The 22,733-nt window shown below is 37.9% G+C and overlaps 1 protein-coding gene across 1 annotated transcript in view; it reads right to left on the reverse strand.

Annotated features, from left to right (window-relative positions):
- The window catches only part of TMEFF1 (transmembrane protein with EGF like and two follistatin like domains 1), a 94,890-nt gene that overhangs the window by 37,644 nt on the left and 34,513 nt on the right, over nucleotides 1-22,733 (reverse strand). Inside the window, exons 3-5 of the mRNA XM_027105356.1 lie at nucleotides 13,888-14,017; nucleotides 10,037-10,063; nucleotides 7,760-7,856 (exon numbers count right to left, since the gene is read on the reverse strand). Of these exons, the coding sequence (XP_026961157.1) occupies nucleotides 7,760-7,856; nucleotides 10,037-10,063; nucleotides 13,888-14,017 (254 nt within the window). The remainder of the gene's footprint in view (nucleotides 1-7,759; nucleotides 7,857-10,036; nucleotides 10,064-13,887; nucleotides 14,018-22,733) is intronic.

Below are 22,733 nucleotides of genomic sequence, written 5' to 3' on the forward strand. Positions count from 1 at the left end.
CTCATACTTATAGCAGATAGAATACCAATAATGCAAGCCACAAAAACATACTGCAATCATAAAACAAAAATAGGATGCTATGAAAAAAGAGCACCATGAGAACAAAAACGAGCTCTTAGAAATTGAAAAGTACAGGAGAAATGACAAATTCAAAAAAACAGCAAAAATTTTTCTAAATAGAAAATAGGAGAGAAAAGAAAATTAAAGGACTAGTCCAGAATGTCCAGCATCCAAATAACAGAAATACCAGAAATAGAAAAGAGAGGAAAGGAAGTCATCAAAGAACTAACTGAAGAAAATTTCTCAAATCAGAAGTCAATAAGATTCTAGGAACTGTGAAATTTCGTTATACTGAGGACCAAAAGGAGATTCTACATGCTTCAATAGAGAGAAAACAAATCATATACAAAGGACCATGAATCAGAGTGGTTTCAGACTTCAACTGGAAGCTAGAAGCCAACAGAGCAATGCTTTCACAATTCTGAGGGAAAATTATCTGCCACCTAGAATTATGCACTCACCAAGTCATAAGTCAAGTATTAGGTGTAGGATAAAAACACCTTAAATATAAGGTCTCACCTTGTACCCTTTCTCAAGAACCTACTGAAAGATATACTATAATGGAAGAGTAAAACAAAAAAGTTAAAGGTAAAAAAAGCAAGAAACAGGATATCCTATGTAGGAGAGAGGTAAAGGAATTTCTTGGATGATGCTTGTGGTATAACAAAAAATATGTTTAGTCTTTGTCCCCTGCTCCTGGCAGAGCTCCTAAAACCCTTGGAACTTTGACAAAAGAGTCTTTTGTATGCTAATGAGATGACTCAGCTCTTTCCTTAATTCTAAGTCATTTTAGCAAATTATAGAACCTTAAGCGAGGTCTTAGGAACCTCCAGATTCATAGTATCCTGGGCAGAAGTGCAGGGAACCTCATTTGCAGCTGGTGTCTAAAACGGGGGCAATTTGTGAGTCTAAGCCCTGTGGGGCTGTGCTGACTCCAAGAAGTGCATAAAAGAAATGAATTGTAGGACACCCAGTTGGTGAAGGAGAAATGGAGAACTGATTGTTGTTGGAAAAGACACAACATTGAAGGAAGATTCCAAGATGACAGCTATATTAAGAGGGTAACCAGTCCACATTGAATTTTTTTGTTTTGTTTTAATTTTTGGCTGCGTTGGGTCTTCACTGCTGCGCACGGGCTTTCTCTAGTTGCGGTGAGTGGGGGCTACTCTTCATTGCAGTGCGCGGGCTTCTCATTGCAGTGGCTTCTCTTGTTGCAGAGCACGGGGCTCTAGGCACGCGGGCTTCAGTAGTTGCGGCACAGGGGCTCAGTAGTTGCGGCACGCGGGCACTAGAGCGCAGGTTCAGTAGTTGTGGCGCACGGGCTTAGTTGCTCCATGGCATGTGGGATCTTCCCGGACCAGAGATCAAACCCATGTCCTCTGCATTGGCAGGCAGATTCTTAACCACTGAGCCACCAGGGAGTTCCCCACACTGAAATATTGATAATTTCACTCTGTGGACAGTTGTATTGCTAGATGCCATTACCAAGATGCCACTACTGCCCTCTTTTTAGCCAGAGAAGAGAATGCCCAGGTAAGCCTGGCTCAGATTCTTAATTGTACTTGCCTTGATGAAGTTCCTGCTCTCCCCTTCATGTCAACTACCTGAACCAAACGAGCACACTCATTTAACTGACGTGCTCCTGAGAGCTGGAGGTCAGCTACAGTGAGACTGGAAGTAGAAAACACAGAGCAGTCCACTCTCTGACCACATTTCTGCCTATCATCCATACCTGGTGACATGAGAATCCTACCAGATGTCTCAACTATGAGCCCTATGACATTCCCCATAACACTCAGGGCCTTGCCCACCCACTTCCCCAGAAGGGAATCTTGTAAACCAGGAAGCCAAAAGCCAGACTCTGACACAGACTGTTCAATGTGTCTTTTTCCGTAAGCCTTCACCTAACAGTGCCAGCTAAGTCAACATTCGGTACTGTGAATTTGGCAATATTCTATTTTGTACCCTAGATGTGAGGTATATAGATGTAGTATTCTCTAAATTGCATGTGTATGTTTTAAACACATCTGTATGCAAAATGTACATTTTACAAAAAAAGTTTTAAATAAAGAGTAGAGCAGTATGCATAGTGCACTGCCATTAGTTTAAAAAAAGGAAAGAAAGAGAATTCGTGTACATACATGCTTGTACATGCAAAAAATACCTCTGGGAGATGAAGAAACAGATCACAGTGACTGCCTCTAGTGAAGACAATTGGGTAGCTGAGGATCAGGGGTGGGGTGGGAAACAGACCTTTTACTGTAAAGCCTTTTAAAGCTTCTTGAATTTCTAACACTATGAATTTCAAAGGCATGAATGCATACATACATACATGAATAAATTCAATGACTTCTCTGATTTAGCTCTAGGATTTTGGCAAATCACAACTCTGAGTCTTTAATAATAGTGATAATACCTCAAACACTGGTGACAGAATCAAATAAGCTTTTGTAAAAAGCCCTTTGAAATAATTAAATACTATGTATATCTGAAAGGTATTATTATTGAAAAATATCTATCCTGTCTCTTCCTTTCCCCTTACTGTGCATAGAAAGTGTCATTCCTTCTCCATATGGTAAGTTTTATTTAGCAGTTAGGAAAACACTGGCTTCAACTAATTCATGTGAAGTTATTTAGATTTCATAAACACCTAACGAAGACTGCAACAAGTTCACCTGCTACAAATTCCTCACAATACTACTAGTCCTTTTCACACATGTTAAACCCTCACAACGAACCTTTGTGTGGCTCTAAGTGAACAGGAAAGCCCTGTGTGAACTGCCACGAGTTCAACAAGACCTATAGAGGGACCCTAAGATACCCAACCTTATGGCAAGTTCATCCAACATAGAAACCAGCAAGACAAAGTCCCTGTACTCAGGGAGCCCACAATCTGTTAGTGATCCCAACAGTGTAAGTGCTATGTGGAGGTTGTTTTTCTCAAGACCAAGGGAGGAACACAGAGTTAGTCACCTAACTCATAGGGACTGCAGAAACAGCAAGGGAGGCTGCTAGGAAGAGGTGCTGAAGTCATACTTCATCCAAGCTGGAAGGAAGAGTAGGAATTAAACAAGTAGGTATACAGGGGTGGGACTTCAGGCAGACAGAATAACAGACGCAAATCATCAAAGAGTAACAGAGCATCCAGCAAACTGCAGGAGGCCATGGGGATACTGTGTTCTGCATTTCTGGACAAATGAGCCTGTCATTATTAACATCTGGGTTATACTTGGTATAAAATAACGTTTAATAGTGTTTATTTCCTGTTATCAGAGCCTAATGGACAACATACAATTATTTTCCCATTATAATCTAAGGGGCCTTGGTAGAAATTTATTAAACATAAATAGTTTTAAAAGTCTAGATTCCAAATATCCAGAGTCAAGCAATGTTAAATGATGAAAATTATTGTCATCTCTGATTAGGAGGAAAGCAGAAGCGCAGAGTAGATAACAGTAGAAAAGTACTCCTTTGGTTGTTCTTTTTTTTTAAAAGTATATGCAACTTCCAGAAAGGAGGACGTTAATGGAGACGACAGATGTACAGCATTACTCTCTCTGTTTAAACAACAGCAACAAAATTTCATTCCACGTTCTGAGGGAGAGACTCATCAGACTGTGATAGTGGCCAGCAACTGTGTCCAAGCAGAAAATGGTACCATAAATGACAAAGATGTCCAACAGGTGAATTAACTGGTTCTCAACGTTGTCTGTCATACTGCACACCTACATGATTCTTTCTCTGAGCAACGCTGACAGCTTACATCACTCAGGGGAAAAGGGAAACAGCATCTCCAAAATGACTGACATCAAAGAGGTAGAAGAGCAGGGACAATTTCCATAAAGCACATGGCAGACGAAGTTCAAAGGAATAATTGGAGGTTTTTTATAACTCGCCTGTACTGACATTATGCCAGATGATTTTACAGACTATTCAAATCGTTCATGGCAGGGATTTAGGTCAGGTATATAAAAGGTCTACCTGGCTGAAGGAGTTCTATGATTATCTGGTCCCACTGTCCAGACAAACAGCTGAGGGCTACCTTGCAGCAATAATCTCAGCCTTGGACAGGTTAGAAATATTGTTTAGATAAAGAGGGGGTGTGGTTGCTACGATTATGTAGTTTAAGAAATACAATTTTCTGTAAAGCAGGTATTGTTTCCAAGTTTTAAGACTAAGCAGGAAAAAAAAAAAGACTAAGCAGAAAGTCTAGCCACTGTATGTCACAACGGTCGCAGTGGAATACTGAAACCTCACCCATGTGGGAGTCAAATTTCTTGGAAGCTCAACTACCTCGCCCTAGGTATAAATTCAAAAGGTAAGCATCAATGAAGATAGCCATCACAAACCCATGCAAAGCCCCACGATGCCATTAGAGAGACACAGTGTGCTTCGGGAAGAAAGAGGAAAAAAGCCTCTCACAAGCAAAAATAATTTAAATTATAAATAAAATAGCCACTGAGCAGACAAGAGAGACAAAATTCATGCAATATCTGACGTTCATACACTCCACGAAGAACCTATTTACTCTGATTTTACATTTAGAATGTATTCCTACATTAGATATAGTTTCTATAAGCATACTGTTTCCTATTTCAGGGAAGCAGAGAGGCAATTAATAAGTTGGAGTCATCTACAGTCAGAATCACTGACAAGGCATACTGACAGCACTCAGATGCAACAGCGAAGAGCCTGACATGGGAGAAGAAAAATCAATTTTATAAAACAATGTAGAACCCAAAACACAAAGCAGAATGGAGCCTTTAGTAGGCGTGAAACAGCTACCACTAAAAACATCAGTGGCCTCTGAGAAGATCATCGTATTACACACGTGTGTGCACAACAGAATGGATAAATCTCGTCATGAGACCTGTGTTCTGGTTCTGTTGCTTGATCACAGCCATTCAGCTTCTTCTGAGCTCAGCTCCCCCAGTAAAATCAGGATAATACTTCCTTGCCCTACCCACTGGACAGACTGCCATAAAGAGCTGAAAAAATAATCTATATAACAGCATTTGAAAAATGTAACGAACTATACAATATATGACTCTAAGAATATGTTAGAATATGTTTTGTACACTGTTTAAGACAATACATTTAAATCAATTTCTATTTAAATGGCTAAATAAAAAACTACACTTCTCTTAATAGCAGAAAATTAACTTACATGGTACCATTTATCCCCTCCCCCAAAGAGTCAGTTTTTTTTCCTACTATTAGCAAGAAGAAAAGAAAGAGTTGTAAAGCAAGAGAAAGATTTTAGCATCTGAAAAAGGATAGATTATATACATACGTATAACTGAATCACTTTGCCGTACACCTGAAACTAACACAACATTGTACATCAACCATACTTCAATAAAAAAAGAAATTTTAAAAAATAATAATAAATTAACCAACTACAAAAGGAAAAACAAAGATTAGCTGCCCTTTGGAAACCAGATAGGTTATATATAGCATTTCTTTTAATAGGAAAGACATTTCAAAATGAGAAAAGATAAAATATTTTTTTAAATGAAAATGAATACCCATATCTAAAAATGTAACATGAAATAAAATATCTATTATAGTTACATTACAGAGCAATTTTTTTTAACTGTAGGTCATAATCAGTATGGAAAATATTAGAATACATTATTTTTAGTAAAGGTTAAGTATTATTTTATAGAATTTTGTTTTACTTAATATCTATTATTACTATGTATATATGTACTTATTTTCTAGGTAAAGGTACAGTTTGCTTCCTTAATGTTCTCCTATTATTGCATCAATTTCCTGGCCTGGTCTTGGTTGCCTGTCCCAGTCTATCCATGTGCTCCTTAGGAAGCTCCTCAGCCTGCATGCTCCTTCCTATTGGTAAGCCCTTCCCTGGTCTATGCCCACTTTCTTATGCTTAGAGCCTGTACCTGCAAGAACTGCAGTTACAAGTTCTCAAATAGACACACACAAAATGAATTTAGTATATACAACAGAGTTGCTCTGACTGGGCATAGGCTACATATTCCATCAAGAAAAGGGGTACACAGAAAGATGTGTATTTTATCATATAGATGTCATACTTGAGGCCACCTCTGAAACTACACAGAATCCATTCTACTTCCCAGCAAAAGCTCTCTATTTCTTTCAATTAAGGGATGGAAAATGAAAGCAGAGAAATGTAAAAAATAGGACTGAAGACAGGTACTGTCAAAGGAATAACAACAGATCAACTGATCAAGCCAATCAATCACTGACAGCTCTTCTGAATCTGAACACTATTATAGAACAGTCCTGAGGAAAAATACTGAAAAGAACCAAATATCTACAAAAATACACACACACACACAAATGCTGGTGTTTCATCATGCATATCATCAGTACAAAGAGAGAAGAAGAGAACATAATACCTACTACCTGTTCTCTCTGCAAGTCCCCATTGCTATCATTTCTCTCATGTTCTACAGGCCAAAATCTACTTTGGAAAACATGTTCTTACAAACCAATCCACTCTGATTGAAACAGAGGGACATGTCAATCCAAGTGATCAATATGCAGAAACAGAGTAAACTCAGGGTTTGCTGAACTCACTTTTTATTGACCGTGTCTTTTGCCAATTCTCACCTACTTTCAAACATATATCAAGTAAATTATCAGACATTTAATTTTACCAAGTGCCAGACAAATAGGTGCTTCTGTACCAAAATACTGAAAATGTGGTTATCCTGATGTGTAAAACTCATTCCGGGCATAAATGCTAATTAAACCATACTACCATTGATCAGTAAAAGGCTCAAATAGGCATTTAAGGGCTGAATAAAACATGAATCTGGAAATTCACAGTGAAAATACATATAAGTAAGAAAGAACATGCAAATCTCTATAAAATAAGTGCTGTAAAATATGCACTAAGGGAAAATTGAGGAAGTGAAGAAGATCCATTTGTGTTACATAAGGCCCTAAAGGCAGCATTAAAGCTTTTAGAATCACCTATGCAAAAAGCAAGCACCTCAGAGAATTGAAAGAAGGTTGAGACTGGGAATAAACAAACAGGAACCTGATGAAAGGAGGAAACAAACGTAACTGTGTTGATGAGGTCTATATTGTTACTCCTCCACCAAACAACACCCTTCTCACAGGGAGTGCACAGGAAATTGGACAGACAATGCTGTCCAGCTACAAAACCCACCTTAGTGAAGGCTGAACATGAGTGAGAAAATAAAACAAAATGTCAATCAGTGCAGCTGAGATTTCCAGAAATAATTTTTACTTATTATATAATATTTACTTATTATCTCTAAAATTTTGAATGTTTTGAATTTTTCTTAATACACTGAAATACATGAAAAGTTTGTGTATAAAAATACAAGTTAAGAAAAACTGTTTATCATTGATACTAGTTAAAAATATAATAGTAAGATAATTCCAAATAAGAGCAATTCTGATGAATAAAATTAGCACTTGGTATAAAATATGTAAAACTATCAGTGGAAAAAAGGCAGTGGTAAAATGAAAAAAATTATAAATGGATTTCCATTCTAAAACACTTAAATAGCTATAGTATTATATCAATTTAAAAGACAGTAGACTAGCATTAAACAAAAAAAACACAGACGGCACACACAAAATACACAGAAGCAAATTAGATGATACCTTTCTATAATATAATAATGCTGATAATTAACCTCCAAGTAAGTGTATCCCCTTCCCTCAATCAACTCACCCAACATTTTCTGCATCTTCATCACACTCAGCTTTATATTTGCAAGGTCCACACTTGGAGTGTTTTCTGTGAACTTCTGCCCCTGACCCTTCCTCTTCTGTTTAAAAAGAAAAATTAAATTTTCAACCAAAAGTTGGGACCCTTTCCAGATATGCTTCATGTTTTCAGCAGCCATTATCCTATTTCTGGGGAAAATGTACCCAAGCTCTTGAAAAAAATCAGTTCCAAAAATCTATCAATGCTTGAGTCCAAAAATGTTGTCAGTACAAGAGTACAACATATGCTGTGAAAAAAAAAAAAGTATTGGGGCTAGAAAAATAATCCCTTAACCTATGTACAACGGAACAGTATGCTAGATTTGGTTGATTCTTTAAAAGAATTACCATAACATTAAATAAGAGAGAGGAAAAAAAAAACATGAGCCAATAAATTTAGTCCAGTGATTACCCTATTGAAATAGCCTGTGCAATCCAGGTTAGCAAATAAGTGATTAAACAAAGCAGAGTCTAACCACTACCTTTTCCTCACATCAGTTTCACACCTGCCTTAAAAATTATCTCCAAATTTTGAAAAGGAAAGGGGTCTATTTACAAAGGACTTGCCCTTTTCTACTTTACCACCTAGCACAGCCAGCAACACCCAGAATACAGAAGGGTATGCGTCTCCTATGACCCAGCACAAAACAACAGTGCATACCACCAGCCCCCAACTCAGCTCATATCCCACATTTAGGGAACCCTATACTCCTGGGTCTTAACTAGAGTGGATCCTATCCTGATAACCTCAAACTGTGCAGGGAGATCAGTTCTGAAGCCAAATTAGGGATTACAGTTTACTCAAGGGATTTCCCAGTCTGGTTTGGGAAAGCACACCTTACTGAGGGGGTGTCAATCAGCAGAGAAGATGTTGTAAGGAAAGCACACACAAACCTAAGTGCCTGTTTGGTACTATTATCAAACTCGCCATTTTGTGTGTCTGCCTACACTTTAAGTAGAAATCCTCCCCGAATTCTAATGAATACTCCCGAAACAATTCCAGGGAGCATAATCCTAAGTATTTCTAAGGCCTCAGAAACATAATGAGATCTAGAAATCATACAGCCATCATGAGCTCACTAAAGTTTGTATATTAATCTGAGCAAACCACTTAGCCTTTCTAACTCATACTCCCTAAAAAAAAATTGCCAACAACCAACATCCTCAGGGCAAGATATCCAGTATTTGTACCATATAAGCAAATCTGGAGATCAACTTCCACTTCTTTAACATAGTAACAATGACAGTTTCCTAACTGAATATCTGACCACAGGGGCTGGACCACATGACCCTTTAAAGTCCTTTCCAGCTCTAAGATCCAGAATTTATGATCTCATCCTTCACGCGTAATCACGAAGTTTCTGCTTGAACATGTCCATTTAAATTAAATTCTATTGTTGGTCAGTTTAAATCTTTTTTTTTTAAGGTCAAACTGTCATCCTTGAAATTCTTTCTCAGAACAGTTCTTCTACTCTCTAGGTGACCTTCAAAGTCCCTTCCAACTCTAAAATGTTAGGATTCTATGAAATGTAGAAGGGTGGAGTAAGGTTTCAGATAGTACTGAAACGATCACAACTGTAGTTTTCATTTGCATAAGGGTGAATTTTACCAGAGTATGTTTTTTCTTTTAGTGCATCCCCAGAGCACCTCAAACTTACTTTGCATACAGTGGATACTCATTAAGAATTACAGCCTCATTAGACCATTAAATAGATCAGTCATTCTCAATTCTAATAATTCAGAGTAAACTGAATTACCAAATATTAGTTTTTCAAACTGTTTTTAAATATTGTACCTTGAAAATTCCTTATGAGCAAAAATTTGTAAGCAAGGGATGGGAGAGTGTTACATATACTCTGGTCCAAGCTAAAATCATCTGGGGATGATCCTAAGGGGAGGGCACCTTGGTGTAACTTCAGTTTAACAGGAGCAACATTTCCCCTTTGTCTGACAACAAACCTATAATGAAAAATAAATGCAGGAGAAAAAGAATGCTAAGGGCTAAGGGGGATAGAGGGATTGGGGGTGATAGCTGAGGGGTACAGGGTTTCTTTCTGGGGTAATGAAAATGTTCTAAAGTTGGCTGTGGTGATGAAAGTACAATTCTGTGAATATACTAAAAGCCACTGAATTACATACTTTCAATGGGCAAACTGCATGGTATGTGAATTTTATCTCAATAGGGCTGTTTTTAAAAAGTGAAAGAAAAAAAATACTTTTTTAAGGGGTATTTGAAACTTACCTCCCTCTCCAGATCCAGAACCATTATCTGAGAAGAAAAATAAAGAATGAATATGAATACTTTTACTGGAAATCTCATATTATCAAGTAGTAAAATTTCTTATCAAAAATCAAACTGTGGGGCTTCCCTGGTGGCGCAGTGGTTGAGAGTCCGCCTGCCAATGCAGGGGACATGGGTTCGTGCCCTGGTCCAGGAAGATCCCATATGCCGCGGAGTGGCTAGGCCCGTGAGCCATGGCTGCTGAGCCTGCACGTCCGGAGCCTGTGCTCCGCAACGGGAGAGGCCACAACAGTGAGAGGTCCGCGTACCGCAAAAATAAATAAATAAAATCAAACTGTGATATCCATTCTCATGTAGCCCCTTTTCTCATTTTTTCTGGATATCTAACAGTTTATTCTTATATACTTATTTTGTACCTTTCTTCAAATATAAATTACTTGGACACATAATCCATACCTCATACATCTTTGTAGCCCATTCAGGAAATACCCAGGTGCCTTGTACAGAGTAAAAACCAATAAATATTATAAAGTAAATGGCTAAATAGAAATAAATTTAAATAACTCACTTAAAAGGTAGAAGAAATTTTTAATTTTGTTGAAGCTTGAAAGGAATAAAGAATAAACTGCTTTTATTAGAAAGGGAGGAGAAGAGCTTTGGGTCTTGCTCCAAAAATCTTCTTCATTAAATCTGTGGATAACAGCCAAAAGCCAAAAGATATGAAAAGCCCCAAGGTTTAGAAGGAAAGAACCTCAAGGTTGAGGTTTTCATATTACTGATGAAATTAACTTCCTCTAGGAAACCTCACCAGAAGGAATCTCACCAAGGTGTAGGTGAGAAACTTGTTACTAGTCAAATTAAAGAGCCTCCCTCAAAGTTACCAGCAAGAAGCCAGAGTAAAATGTAATTAATTTAAAATATGTATTTTATAATCCTGAAAGAACCAACATATGGCGCAGAGCATGCTGAAAAGAGGGCAATGGTGTGGTATCATAAGTGTGGAACAGAGATGGCAAGTGATGAACTTAACACTTTACCCAGCACTTTCTAGGGAGAAGGATTTCCTAGAGAATCCATTCCAGTTCTTCAAATAGTTCTCTAGAGTGGGAGACACCCTCAACAATATCGCTCCCTTCCCCCCTTCCCTTCAATCTCCTGCAGACTATAATAAAAGTCCCAAACGTGGTAGAAACAGGAAGAACTGGGGAAAAAATACATATTTTATGTAGCATCCACTTCAACTCTTCATGGGATTTTATACAAAGTCTTACATTGTATTCATTTTGATTGATCAACCATAAAATAATTATATCTTCTCTGAGAAAGTAAAGAGGAAAAGAAAGAGTAAAAGAGTAGAAAAAAAGACAAGGAAAAAGGGAACTCAAAAGTATTTTTATTACCAAACTTTGCTTAGGAAAACTCTCTTTTTCCCTTCTATTCCATATACATTGACTGGGTACTTATTATGTGTTAGACAACATACACATAATAAGTAAAAGGTAGATATAAACTGATACATAAGACAGTTCCAGTGCATGACATACTTACTCCCAATCTTTTTTCCAACTAATGTCCAATTTTAATAAATATAATATCTCACACCTTCCTTAAGGGTCATTTAAAATTCTGAAATAAATTAGATATACTGTGACTATTCTGATAATGAGGTTGAGTTCTTCTTGTCAATCATATTTTCACTGGACACACGCCTTCCCCTGCCCCAACCCTGGGATTATGATATACCTCCCTAGGCAGGATATAGTACTTTCCTGTTGAGAAACAGGATCTGGCCAAAGGCAGATGTGTTGGATAAATGAAAAACAGTACGATATTTACATAGAGATATGCACAAAGTGTGAATAAACTCTGCCAGGAGATACCAGAGAAGAAAGATTTCACAGAGTAGAAAAGGCTTAAGCTCAATCTTAAAGCATAAAAAAGTTCTCAAATAAGCAAAGGAGAATGTTGTTCCTAGCACAGGGAATAGGACCAACACCAGACCAAATGACATGAACAACTCTGGCCCCAGCCAGAAGATAACAAAATCAATACAGCACCTTATAGCTTAGCTCATTCAATTCTCATTTAACCCCAGGAGATGACATCCATCACAATTTAGGTATGTAACTGGGGCTCAAAGCAGCTAAGTGACTTGTGTAAGGTCATACAGTAAACAAGAGCTGGAGTTACTTTAAAGCCAAGTCTTGTAACCCTAGTGCAGTGCTCTTTCCAGCTCTTTCCACTCTGCCTCCCAATGCTTAATATTCACTGCTTATCAAAGCAGTTGGTGTCTTAAACTTCTCATAAAGGATGCATAATTAATTTGGGATTATAAAGAACTCCATATTCCTTTTTAATTACTAAATTAAGTCTGTGAAACATAATGTACTTAGAGAAGTGTATAAGAACCATATCAAATGATAGTCTATTGGCCTAAGAGCATCTAATTATTTAGTGTATGGAAAAGAATTTGGCCTTGCCCAAAGAGAGTTTTGGCCTTCGCCCTCAGCTTCTGGAAGGCAATCGATGTTTAGGAAGGGAGTTGACCACATCAGACCTTAGGGTGGGACAGGCCACACTCAATACTCTTAGGGCAGGGGCTGGCCACACCAGAAATACCAACCACACAGTTCAGAGTGGGGGCTTTGAGTCATGTGGTATTAGTGTACCCAGAGTTTGAGATCAACCACATGGACCATCAATCAATTACACTTATGTAATGGAGCCCCAATAAAAACAGAGGCACTGTAATATACAAGGAGAGAAAGGAAATGGAGTAATCGTATAAGAATAGTCTCCACCTTTACTGCTAACCTTCCTACAATAATTCTATTACAATACCTCACTCTGCATCCCTGCCCCCAAATACAAACGCAAGTAAGATACTAATATTAATGTCTTCCAAAATTAACCATTACCAATTCAGGAAGGAAAAGACAAGGAAGTAAATACAAACAATTGGGGGAGGTGGATGACTAGGGCTAGCAAACAGAAATGAGAAGATATAAAAAGAAAAGAGATTGGATAGAGACACATCCTGGGATGCCACTAATGACTTCCTATGGATACTCCCCACTCCTTCCCCATCCCCCAAGATAAAAATCAACAAAATGGATCCCATAGCATTTCCCACCCCAAATCTTATCCTGTCTTATATTCAAACCATAAGGCAAAAGATATGCAAAGTTCCCACCAAAAAAAAGCCTTAAGCATGAAAAACGTCCTGAGAAGTAACAGTCAGTACAAGACTACCAGGGGTTAAAAAGCAACGTGAGGGGGCTTCCCTGGTGGCGCAGTGGTTGGGAGTCCACCTGCCGATGCAGGGGACGCGGGTTCGTGCCCCGGTCCGGGAGGATCCCACATGCCGCGGAGTGGCTGGGCCGGTGAGCCATGGCCGCTGAGCCTGTGCTCCGCAACGGAAGAGGCCACAGCAGTGAGAGGCCCACGTAACACAAAAAAAAAAAAAACCAAAAAAAAGCAACGTGAGGGCTTCCCTGGTGGCGCAGTGGTTGAGAGTCCACCCGCCGATGCAGGGTACACGGGTTCGTGCCCCGGTCTGGAAAGATCCCACGTGCCGCGGAGCAGCTGGGCCCGTGAGCCATGGCCGCTGATCCTGCGCGTCCGGAGCCTGTGCTCCGCAACGGGAGAGGCCACAACAGTGAGAGGCCCGCGTACCCCCCACCAAAAAAAAGGCAACGTGAAATGGAGGCAAAAAAGAGCTCCCCCATTCCCCACATAATCATCACCAAATCCATACAGCAGTTTTGGGAATAAAGCTCTGACTGGAAACTTCCTCTTAAAAGTATGGGAGAACCATTTCTAACATTATGTCAGAAGAATATCACACATACCAGAGTAGCATGGTCCCCTTGCTACTACTGTTATCTCTTTCTGGTGCTTACAAGCAGCCCTTCTGAGGAAGCATTCATTTTGGTACGTGTCCCCATTTGATCCACAGACAGGAATATAATTTGTATGGCACTGCAAAAGAAACAAAAATAAATTCTCAGACTAGGCATGAATATTAATAGTTCATTTCATATTCATGAATGCAATACCATAGTATTATGACATACTTCTACTACAAAAGAGTTTGTTCTTTTATTTGATTTTTAAAAAGAAGAGTTATGCTTCTTTCTCATACCTTTTTTCACATTCATAAGGAAAATTAACTATCAACTATCCATAAAAATGAGAATGAAAATCCCTATCCTATCTACATCATTTGCTTGTGATCCAGGGAGATAATATAAAAGGAAATGCTTGTCAATGTTTGTCATGAGCACTAATGATGTAATGTCATTTCATTATTATCAAAATTCACTTATTCAATACGTCTAGTACACAAAGTCTCAAGGTAAATGCTATAGAAGAAAAATGAACTCTGTTCTCAGAGAGCTTACGATCTTGTTAGCGAACCATATAAATAAGAAATACATATATATGATCATGTACTAAATCAAAAGTGTAGACAATAAGTGTAATATCTAATACCCATTACTGTAAACTGAAGTATTCAAGAAAAGCCTCCTCAGAGAAAGTGAAATGTGAACTGGGCCTTGAAGGATTAGTAGATGAAAAGAAAAAAGATGATTCATGTTTGAGAAATGACACTGAATTGGTATGTTTAAAAAACTTTAACACTTCTAAATGTCAAAAATATCATAAAGAACTAAAGTTTTAAAATCTGGGGAAAATAGTATAATATGACATAACTTATTACTAAAAGAGAGACAGTACAAATTAATACAAAAGATAAATTTACAAAAAATAACAAATGGTCAATTAATATATAAAAAATGCTGAGTTTCACTAGCAATCAGAGTGGTACATGAAAACGTGATGCTGTTTTTAGCTTATAAAGCTGGTCATTAGACAAACAAAAAATTCAATTTGGTGGACATACCAATATACCTGTTGTGCTAATCTAAACTGGCTCAATCTTTTGAGAACATAATTTAACAATACGTTTCAAGAGTTCTAAAAAAGAAATGTGATTTTTTTATCTAGAATTACACATTTAAGGATATATCTGAAGGAAACTATTGTAGATGAAAATTTATTACAGTCATTTCAAATAGAAATGTATTCATATCTAAAACATAAAAACAACCTAAATATCCAACAAGGCAATATTTATTTAAACCATGCTATATCTGTTCAAGGAGTCACTGAGCATTACCCTTTATAAGAATATTGTGTGACAGAAAAAGATAACGTTAGGTGAAAAGTAGGTGATAATACCATATACGTAACTTCTGAGAATTTTGTGCCCTTTTTCTTTTTTTGGATGCGTTGGGTCTTTGTTGCTGCGTGCGGGCTTTCTCTAATTGCGGCGAGCAGGGGGGGTACTCTTCATTGCAGTGCACAGGCTTCTCACTTTGGCGGCTTCTCTTGTTGCGGAGCATGGGATCTAGAGCACAGGCTCAGTAGTTGTGGCTCACACGCTCTAGAGCGCAGGCTCAGTAGTTGTGGCTCACACGCTCTAGAGCGCAGGCTCAGTAGTTGTGGCGCACGGGCTTAGTTGCTCCGCGGCATGTGGGATCTTCCCAGACCAGGGATCGAAGCCGTATCCCCTGCATTGGCAGGCGGATTCTTAACCACTGCGCCACCTGGGAAGTCCCTGCCATTTTTAAATGTATTATCTAGTCCACAAAACTGAATGCAAATTTCTTAAATAATTCGATAATATAAAATAAAAATATAGCAAGAAAATAAATTACATATATATACACATATATATCTCAATTATTTAGAAAAAATAAATATTCATAGAGTAAATCCTGGAAGAAAACACCAATAAATTTTTCACATTACTTGTCACCAGAGTTTTTTATTTCCATGTATATAGTTTCTGTATTTCTCAATTTTTCTGCAATGAACAAGGCTTATTTTTATCATTTATTTACTTTTTAAAAAGTGGTCAACTTACTTTATGAATCATAAATATGGCATGCTACCCCAGGTCATACACTGGTAAAAACAATTTCTAATAAAATATTTTGTAACCAAGTTGATTTGCTATACAATATCAGCAGACTCCTACCTCAACTTTAGTTAAAATTAAAATTTTACTTTAGGATGCCTTCCTATACTCCTCTAATTCTTCAAGGATCACTTGCTTTATTCTCTCCCCTAAAATGTACACAATAACTTGTATGATGTCTGCAGGAATCAATGTTACTCTGTAATTATACAATGTATAATTAGCAAAAAAGACCATAAGCTCCAAGATGTCAAATGCTAAGTCTATGGACTTCTCAAGCCAACTCTTCACTCAACAAACATTTAATAACTTTCTAACATAGTGCTTGCAAAGGTGCTAATATCGCCCCCTAGGGGTGGGTGCCCCTATGGAGGCATTTTTGGTTGTCATAATGAGAAAGGGACATTACTGTCATTTAGCAGATGGATTCCAATGGTGCTCGATGTACTGCAAAGGAAAGGATAGTTCCACACAACATACATACCATACAATTTCTGAATGCATCTCTAGCCATTCATGTAGGAACTATGGTAAGGCCATATACAAATAAGACTGTTCTAGCTTCTCCTAATAGCTTTTATTCTAGCATCCACCATACCTCTACTTTTTTGTTTTCAAATACTACTAGTATGAAATTGCTGCTGCTGATCTTTTTAAAAATCCAAATGTTCATTATAAGTAAATATAAGCATCTACTATATTGTCTTCTAGTGTAATCATGCCCAAACATTTACATTTTGAAATACTTATTTTACTATAAATTACTTTCATTTCTCCTTTACATTGCAAGTGTATATTATAGTGATTTCTTTAATTATGTGTTTATGTAGGCTACATTATATACAAATTTCATTTAAGAATAGAAAAGAAATGGAATATAAATTATTGGTTATAAAAAAGGGTTATTAAGTCTGATAGGGCTGAGAATCTATATGGTAATAGCTAAGATTTATTGAGGAGTTTCTATCTAGTAAACACTGGCTACAACTTTAAATGTCCTAAACTAACTTAAATATAACAATCCTGCAAAGCACATGACTTAGTGCTTAGAGCTGGGGCTCTGAAGCAAAATGCTGATTTCAAATCCTGGGTCGACCATCCGTATGACTATGGGCTAGCACCAGTGCCATTTCCCCTATCTATAAAATGGTAATTATAGTAGTATCTACCTAATAAAATTGTTATGAGGATTAAATAAGAGAAATCCATCTTTAGCATTTACATCTAGCCATAGTAAATTCTCAACAAACATCAGCTGGTTCTGCTACTGCTATTATCATTTCTGAGTCTTAAGTCTTGCCCAAGGTCACAGCTAACAAATGGAAGACCCACAACTCCTGACAAGTGATGTTCTCTAACCACTACACACCAGTTTTTCAGCAGGATCTCACTATATGTCACTTGGTGGTAGCGAGTAGGGGGCTTAAAACGGTGTAGGCAATGTCCCTGAAATGCAACCTAACGAGCACATACCAAGGAGTGAGCATGAGATGGGAAAAGCAGACCTACAGTTCTTAGGCCAGCCTGTTTCCAGAAGTCTCTTTTAAAAGCCTCTCATTATGCTATGGAAAAATTAAGGGATTTCGGCAATTTTAACAACATACAACTTCTGACTTGGGCACTGACTCTAACCTAAGGTCTGCCTCCTCTATACTGCCACTCTTGCTGGGGGAAAGAACTCTCCCCTACACCTTCTCTTTAGCTGCAAGAGTGATTTGAAGTAGTTTACAAAGGTGCAGCAGTGTACAACTCTGCAGCCACATCCATTCAAGCATTTATTGTATACCTACTGTGTGTCAGGAACTGTGCTGAATACAATAAATAATATTAACAAAGTTGTGATGGATTAATTTTATGTGTCAACTTGACTGGGCCCCAGGGTGCCTAGATTAAATATTATTTCTGGATGTATCTGTGAGGGTGTCTCTGGATGACATTAGCATTAAATCAGTGGACTGAATAAATGCCCTCTCCAATGTGGGTGGCATCATCCAATCCACTGAGGGTCTGAATAGACCAAGAGGTGAACGAAGGGAGAATTAACTCTCTGCCTGACTGGTGAGCTGGGACCTTGGTCTTCTCCTGGTTCTCAGGCCTTTGGACTCAGATGGGGACTTATATATCAGCTCCCCTGATTCTCAGGCCTTCAGCCTTAGATTGGAACCACACCACCAGCCTTTCTGGGCCTCCAGCTTGCGGACTGCAGATTGTGGAACTTCTCAGTGTCCATAATTGAGTGAGCCAATTCCTTATAATCTCTTTCTCTCCTCTCTCTCTCCCTCTATATATCCTGTTGGTTCTGTTTCTCTGGAGAACTCTGACTAATACAAAGGTCTAATAAGTGGACACAGTACCTAGCAAGAGCAGACACTAAAAAACTCAGGAAAAAAGACATAGGCCCAAGAACTCCAGTCAGAAGAACAAAGAGAAAGAAAGAAGAAAGAAAACAGGGAAAAAGCCATATGCACTCCTCTTTGTATATTACCCAGGTTTTAATGAAAAGATGCAATACTGATCATTTTTCTTTGTTCAACATTAATAAAAGCAGCTTTGTTTATATATGTGGCAAGATACAATAGCTCTTATCAACAGGCTGAACAAAACGATTTTAGAATTTTAAATCCTGTTATTATCTGTTAAAATGTGTTTAAATTATGTCCCAGAAAGCTTATATTAACACTGAAAGCATGAGGAATCATAAGCAAGGGGTTTTTTTTTGAATTTTATATTTTATACAGCAGATTCTTATTAATATCTCTTTTATATGTATTACTGTATACATATCAACCCCAATCTCCCAATTCATACCACCACCACCACCCTCCCCCCACTTTCCCCCCTTGCTGTCCATACTTTTGTTCTCTACATCTGTGTCTCTATTTCTGCCTTGCAAACTGGTTCATCTGTACCATTTTTCTAGATTCCACACACATGCGTTAATATACAATATTTGATTTTCTCTTTCTGACTTACTTCATTCTGTATGACAGTCTCTAGGTCCATCCACATATCTGCAAATGGCACAATTTCATTCCCTTTTATGGCTGAGTAATATTCCACAGTATATATACATCTTCTTTATCCATTCGTCTGTTGATGGGCATTTAGGTTGTTTCCATGACCTGGCTACTGTAAATAGTGCTGCAATGAACATTGGGGTGCATGTGTCTTTTTGAATTACGGTTTTCTCTGGGTATATGCCCAGTAGTGGGATTGCTGGATCATACGGTAATTCTATTTTTAGTTTTTTAAGGAACCTCCATACCGTTCTCCATAGTGGCTGGATCAATTTACATTCCCACCAACAGTACAAAAGGTTTCTCTTTTCTCCACACCCTCCTCAGCATTTGTTGTTTGTAGATTTTCTGATGAGGCCCATTCTAACTGGTATGAGGTGATACCTCATTGTAGTTTTGATTTGCATTTCTCTAATAATTAGTGATGTTGAGCAGCTTTTCATATTTCTCTTGGCCATCTGTATGTCTTCTTTGGAGAAATGTCTATTTAGGTCTTCTGCCCATTTTTTGATTGTGTTGTTTGTTTTTTCAATATTGAGCTGTATGAGCTGTTTATATATTTTGGAGATTAATCCTTTGTCCATTGATTCGTTTGCAAATATTTTCTCCCATTCTGAGGGTTGTCTTTTTGTCTTGTTTATACTTTCCTTTGCTGCGCAAAAGCTTCTAAGTTTCATTAGGTCCCATCTGTTTATTTTTGTTTTTATTTCCATTACTCTGGGAGATGGGTCAAAAAATATCTTGCCACAATTTATGTCAAAGAGTGTTCTTCCTATGTTTTCCTCTAAGAGTTTTATAGTGTCTGGTCTTACATTTAGGTTTTTAATCCACTTTGATTTGATTTTTGTGTATGTTATTAGGGAATGTTCTAATTTCATTCTTTTACATGTAGCTGTCCAGTTTTCCCAGCACCACTTATTGAAGAGACTACCTTTTCTCCATTGTATATCCTTGCCTCCTTTGTCATAGATTAGTTGACCACAGGTGCATGGGTTTATCTCTGGGCTTTCTATCCTGTTCCATTGATGTATATTTCTGTTGTTATACCAGTACCATATTGTCTTGATTACCGTAGCTCTGTAGTCTGAAGTCATGGAGTCTGATTCCTCCAGCTCCATTTTTGTCCCTCAAGATTGCTTGGCTATTAGGGGTCTTTTGTGTCTCCATATAAATTTTAAGATTTTTTTGTTCTAGTTCTATAAAAAATGCCATTGTTAATTTGATAGGGATTGCACTGAATCTGTAGATTACTTTGGGTAGTATAGTCATTTTCACAATGTTGATTCTTCCCATCTAAGAACATGGTATATCTCTCCATCTGTTTGTATCATCTTTCATTTCTTTCATCAGTGTCTTATAGTTTTCTACATACAGGGCTTTTGTCTCCCTAGGTAGGTTTATTCCTAGGGATTTTATTCTTTTTGTTGCAATGGTGAATATGACTGCTTCCCTAATTTCTCTTTCTGATCTTTCATTGTTAGTGTATAGGAATTCAAGAGATTTCTGTGCATTAATTTTGTATCCTGCAACCTTACCAAATGCATTGATTAGCTCTAGTAGTTTTTTTGGTGGCATTTTTAGGATTATCTACGTATAGAATCACGTCATCTGCAAACAATGACAGTTTTACTTCTTCTTTTCCATTTGTATTCCTTTTATTTCTTTTTCTTCTCTGATTGCCCTGGCTAGGTCTTCCAAAACTATGTTGAATAATAGTGGCGAGAGTGGACATCCTTGTCTTGTTCCTGATCTTAAAGGAAATGCTTTCAGCTTTTCACCATTGAGAATGATGTTGGCTGTGGATTTGTTGTATATGGGCTTTATTATGTTTTTCTGTCTTGTTTTGTTTTTAATTTTATTTATTTATTTTAATTTTTGGCCGCGTTGGGTCTTTGTTGCTGCGCACAGGCTAAGCGACGAGCAGGGGCTATTCTTCATTGAGGTGCCCAGGCTTCTCATCGGGTGGATTCTCTTCTCACAGAGCACAGGCTCTAGGCGTGCAGGCTTCAGTAGTTGTGGCACTCAGGCTCAGTAGTTGTGGCTCACGGGCTCTAGAGCACAGGCTCAGTAGTTGTGATACATGGGCTTAGTTGCTCCACGGCATGTGGGACCTTCCCAGAGCACGGCTCAAACCCATGTCCCCTGCATTGGCAGGCAGATTCTTAAACAATGAGCCACCAGGGAAGCCCAGCCTTTATTATGTTGATGTAGATTCCCTCTATGCCCACATTCTGGAGAGTTTTTATCATAAATGGATGTTGAATTTTGTCAAAAGCTTTTCCTGCATTTATTGAGATGATCATATGGTTTTTATTTTTCAATTTGTTAATATGGTGTATCACATTGATTAATTTGCATACATTGAAGAATTCTTGCATCCCTGGGATCAATCCCACTTGATCAGGGCGTATGATCCTTTTTTTTTAAAATAGATCTTTATTGGAGTATAATTGCTTCACAATACCATGTTAGTTTCTGTTGCACAGCAAAGCAAATCAGCCATATACATACACATGTCCCCCTAACCCCTCCCTCTTGAGCCTCCTTCCCATCCTCCCTATCCCACCCCTCTAGGTCATCGCAAAGCACCGAGATGATCGCCCTGTGCTGTGCTGCTGCTTCCCACTAGCTATCTATTTTACATTCAGTAGTGTATATATGTCGATGCTACTCTCACTTCACCCCAGCTTCACCCTCCCACCCCATGTCATCAAATTCATTCTCTATGTCTACCTCTTTATTCCTGCCCTGCAACTAGGTTCACCAGTACCATTTTTTTTTTTTTAGATTCCATATATATATGTTTGCATACGGTATTTGTTTTTCTCTGACTTACTTCATTCTGTATGACAGATTCTAGGTCCATCCACCTCACTACAAATAACTCAATTTCATTTGTTTTTATGGCTGAGTAATATTCCATCGTATATATGTGCCACATCTTCTTTATCCATTCATCTGTTGATGGACATTTAGGTTGGTTCCATGCCCTGGCTATTGGAAATAGTGCTGCAATGAACATTGGGGTACATGTCTCTTTTTGAATTAAGGTTTTCTCAGGGTATATGCCCAGTAGTGGGATTGCTGGGTCGTATGGTAGCTCTATTTTTAGATTTTTAAGGAACCTCCATACTGTTTTCCATAGTGGTTGTATCAATTTACATTCCCACCAATAATGTAGGAGGGTCCCCTTTTCACCACACCCTTTCCAGCATTTATTATTTCTAGCTTTTTGATACTGGCCATTCTAACTGGCGTGAGGTGATACCTCATTGTAGTTTTGATTTGCATGTCTCTATTAATTAGTGATGTTGTGCATCTTTTCATGTGCCTCTTGGCCATCTGTATGTCTTCCTTGGTGAAATGTCTATTTAGGTCTTCCGCCCATTTTTTTACTGGATTGTTGATTTTTTTTTTGATATTGACCTCCTTTGTCTGTTGTTTCATTAATCCTTTGTCTGTTGTTTCATTTGCAAATATTTTCTCCCATTCTGATGGTTGTCTTTTCATTTTGTTTATAGCTTCCTTTGCTGTGCAAAAGCTTTTAAGTTTCATTTGGTCCCATTTGTTTATTTTGTTTTTATTTCCATTACTCTAGGAGGTGGGTCAAAAAAGATCTTGCTGTGGTTTATGTCAAAGAGTGCTTTTCCTATGTTTTCCTCTAAAAGTTTTAAAGTGCTCATCTTACATTTCA

This window comes from Aethalodelphis obliquidens, unplaced genomic scaffold (assembly GCF_003676395.1).
Source record: "Aethalodelphis obliquidens isolate GAN/ISIS:26980383/991018 unplaced genomic scaffold, ASM367639v1 scaffold7, whole genome shotgun sequence".
NCBI classification, from domain to species: domain Eukaryota; kingdom Metazoa; phylum Chordata; class Mammalia; order Artiodactyla; family Delphinidae; genus Aethalodelphis; species Aethalodelphis obliquidens.